At 40.1% G+C, this 3,345-nt stretch overlaps 2 protein-coding genes across 2 annotated transcripts in view; both read right to left on the reverse strand.

Moving 5' to 3' along the window:
• Positions 1-1,312: 1,312 nt before the first annotated feature.
• Positions 1,313-1,998, reverse strand: LOC100573978. Its single transcript, XM_029486023.1, has 3 exons — positions 1,798-1,998; positions 1,581-1,725; positions 1,313-1,485 (listed from the first exon to the last, which is right to left on the reverse strand). The coding sequence occupies exons 1-3, from the start codon at positions 1,973-1,975 to the stop codon at positions 1,335-1,337; spliced, it is 474 nt and encodes a 157-aa protein (XP_029341883.1). The 5' UTR covers positions 1,976-1,998; the 3' UTR covers positions 1,313-1,334.
• A 71-nt stretch (positions 1,999-2,069) lies between these two features.
• LOC103310206 (protein FAM200B-like) overlaps positions 2,070-3,345 on the reverse strand; it is a 33,845-nt gene continuing 32,569 nt past the window's right edge. The window contains exon 2 of the mRNA XM_008187670.1: positions 2,070-3,202. Within this exon, the coding sequence (XP_008185892.1) occupies positions 2,070-3,202 (1,133 nt within the window). The remainder of the gene's footprint in view (positions 3,203-3,345) is intronic.

The raw sequence follows: 3,345 nt of genomic DNA on the forward strand, positions 1-3,345 counted from the left end.
GGAACATGGCTGACCATCGATTCAGGTGTACATCGACGGCGCCGACTTTCCCGGCACGGAACGTGGTCGATCATCGATTCAGGTGTACACCGACGGCGCCTATTGTCCCGGCGCAGAACGTAACCCTGGCCTCGGATACGACGTCGTCGCGGCCCGATTGCCGGCTACAAGAACGTGGCCGACTATCAAATCAGGTGTCCACCGACGCCGCCTATTGTCCCGACACAGAACGTAACCCCGGCCTCGGATACGACGTCGTCCCGGCCGATTGCCGGCTACAAGAATGTGGCTGACTATCAAATCAGGTGTCCACCGACGCCGCCTACTGTACCGGCACAGAACGTAACCCCGGCCTCGGATACGACGTCGTCGCGGCCGATTGCCGGCTACAAGAACGTGGCCGATCATCAAATCAGGTGTCCACCGACGCCGCCTATTGTCCCGACACAGAACGTAACCCCGGCCTCGGATACGACGTCGTCCCGGCCGATTGCCGGCTACAAGAACGTGGCCGACTATCAAATCAGGTGTCCACCGACGCCGCCTATTGTCCCGACACAGAACGTAACCCCGGCCTCGGATACGACGTCGTCCCGGCCGATTGCCGGCTACAAGAATGTGGCTGACTATCAAATCAGGTGTCCACCGACGCCGCCTACTGTACCGGCACAGAACGTAACCCCGGCCTCGGATACGACGTCGTCGCGGCCGATTGCCGGCTACAAGAACGTGGCTGACTATCAATTCAGGTGTCCACCGACGCCGCCTACTGTACCGGCACAGAACGTAACCCCGGCCTCGGATACGACGTCGTCCCGGCCGATTGCCGGCTACAAGAATGTGGCTGACTATCAAATCAGGTGTCCACCGACGCCGCCTACTGTACCGGCACAGAACGTAACCCCGGCCTCGGATACGACGTCGTCGCGGCCGATTGCCGGCTACAAGAACGTGGCTGACTATCAATTCAGGTGTCCACCGACGCCGCCTACTGTACCGGCACAGAACTTAACCCCGGCCGGAAGTGCATAAACGCTGCACAAGCACGCGTAAGTAATCTATAATTGTTGGACACAAATTTAATCGTTATTGCATAACTTTATATCATGTCCAGGTTACCAGACAACGGTGACGTGCCATTCATAATTTTTCTCGTCATATTCACAATCATCACAATCATCATACATATTCATATCATATCATCGTGAGTTTGCCTTTTATAACACTGTACATCAGTGGCGTACCTGTGAAACATTTTTGGGGGGGGGGGCATAAATTAATTGCACAATTTTTTATGGTTATAAATTATAATATAATCTGAAACAAAATATGAATTATATAACAAAATCTAAATTTCTTTTTTTACTGCCAGCAAATAAATCAATAACTTCGTCAACTTCAACTGTTCTGTGTCTATGAATATTAAGCAGAGCTAACCCAACTAAGCGTTCTTCGCCCATGTTTGACCTTAACCAAGTTTTTAATCTAAGTTTAAAAGTACAAAGCAATATAAATTAAAATATAATATAATCATGCATGATGCAAAAGCATATAATATAGAATATAGATAACTATCTAACCTTCTTAATGTTGAGAAACTACGCTCAGCAGAAGCTACAGAAACAGGCAAGCAAGCAATAATATGTAGTATTTTTTTAATATTTGGATATAATATTTCATTACACTGGTCCATAGATGTTAATGCATCAGTAAGAACAACTCCATCTATACATTAAAATAACACAATTTTTTTCAATAATGTTAGTAATGTTAGACCATAAAATATTATTACATTACCTTCACTTTTTATTCTGTTCCATTTCTCTTTCCAAAGTTCTATTTCAGATTTCAATTGTGACTCTTCTAATGCTTCATCATCAAATTTATAATGTGTTACTATAGTTTCTGTGACTGTGTTAATCATCTTGTCATCAATATGAATAATATGTTTTGGGATAAGTTGAATTAATATCATTATTGTTTTGTTTTTTTTGTTTAAAAATCTTGATTTTAAGTCTTCTAATACATTGTCTAATAATGGTATAAATGCAGACACCCTGCAGTAATACCTATTCTTCGGTACTCTTAGATTGGTGATTAGAGCGATTAATTTGGTGTTTAGAAAGTCTTGGAGTTTTTATTTCAATGTCAAGATCTTTCATCAATAAACTGCTGTCTTCGAATAATTGTTGAAAAACTTTTTCACACTGGGTACGTTTATTTTCCAAAATACTTATAACATCTTGAATACAATCAAAGGCAGCTAAAACATCATTATCTGTTCCTTGAAGTATTTTACTAATTGGAGCTGTGACACTAAGCAAGTTAGATAATATTTCAATTGAAATAATAAACTCACAAGTACACATAGCTGTTAATAATATTTTTGCTTTCGATGAAGAATCTTGTTCACTCCACTCGGAAATATTGGTTAAGGCTTCTATAATTTGAGGTATTGATGCCTTAAAAATCATTATGCTGTCATGGCGTTCCACCCATCGGGTTTCACAAAGACTTTTTAAATGAGGCTTGCCATTTAAAACGGTTTTTAGTACAAAGTTTCTTTTGGAAGACATATTAAAAAACGAGATTATTTCTTTTAATAGACCAACATTATTTCTAATACATTGTACGGTCGATGATTTAGAAATAGCTAAATTTAAGGCATGGTTAGCACAAGGACAGTGAACAGCATTCTTCGCGATTGATTGAATAGTTTTAACAGCTCCTCGGATTGATGACACCATTACTGAACAACCATCTGTACCAACCCCAACGCAGTAGTCCGGGTTTAAAGAAAATTCTTTTAATATTTTAATTACTGTATTACCCAAAATGTCACCAGTAAGTTTAGGTTCATATATGTTATTGTCAGTGTCTTCTTGAATACTATATGTATATGCATGGCAGTTAATAAATGAAATAAAATTTTCTTGCACTACGCCATTAATAATATATCGCAATATAAGAGACATCTGAGATACATGACTTATATCAGTCGTTTCATCAAATACCACACTATAAAATTTGGAATCTTTAACCTCTTTTAAAATTTGTAGTGTGATAATTTGTTTACAACAGTTAATCAGGTCATTTTGAACCCTAGGACTAATATATGTTGATTTCGACTTAGATGTTAAATGTTTTTCTAGTATAGAGTCCCCACTAAGTACTCTATACTTGAGTAGCTCACGAAAATTGCCTGAATTTACAATGGAATCATTATTGTCTAAAATATTTCCCTTTTCACGGTGGCCTCTAAACGGAATATTCTGACGGCCGAGGAATAAAATCGATTCGATGATCGGTTTAAGTCTTTTTCGATTTTCGATTACTTGACTCAGC

Source organism: Acyrthosiphon pisum, chromosome X, assembly GCF_005508785.2.
Source record: "Acyrthosiphon pisum isolate AL4f chromosome X, pea_aphid_22Mar2018_4r6ur, whole genome shotgun sequence".
NCBI classification, from domain to species: Eukaryota; Metazoa; Arthropoda; class Insecta; order Hemiptera; family Aphididae; genus Acyrthosiphon; species Acyrthosiphon pisum.

Excerpts from the sequence above, each read along its gene's own strand:
- LOC100573978 (XM_029486023.1), bottom strand. The coding sequence starts at position 1,975 with ATGATATTAATTCAACTTATCCCAAAACATATTATTCATATTGATGAC. Across the intron at positions 1,726-1,797 it reads GAACAGAATAAAAAGTGAAG|ATGGAGTTGTTCTTACTGAT; the intron begins GTAATGTAATAA and ends TTTAATGTATAG. Across the intron at positions 1,486-1,580 it reads AGTTTCTCAACATTAAGAAG|ATTAAAAACTTGGTTAAGGT; the intron begins GTTAGATAGTTA and ends TTTTAAACTTAG.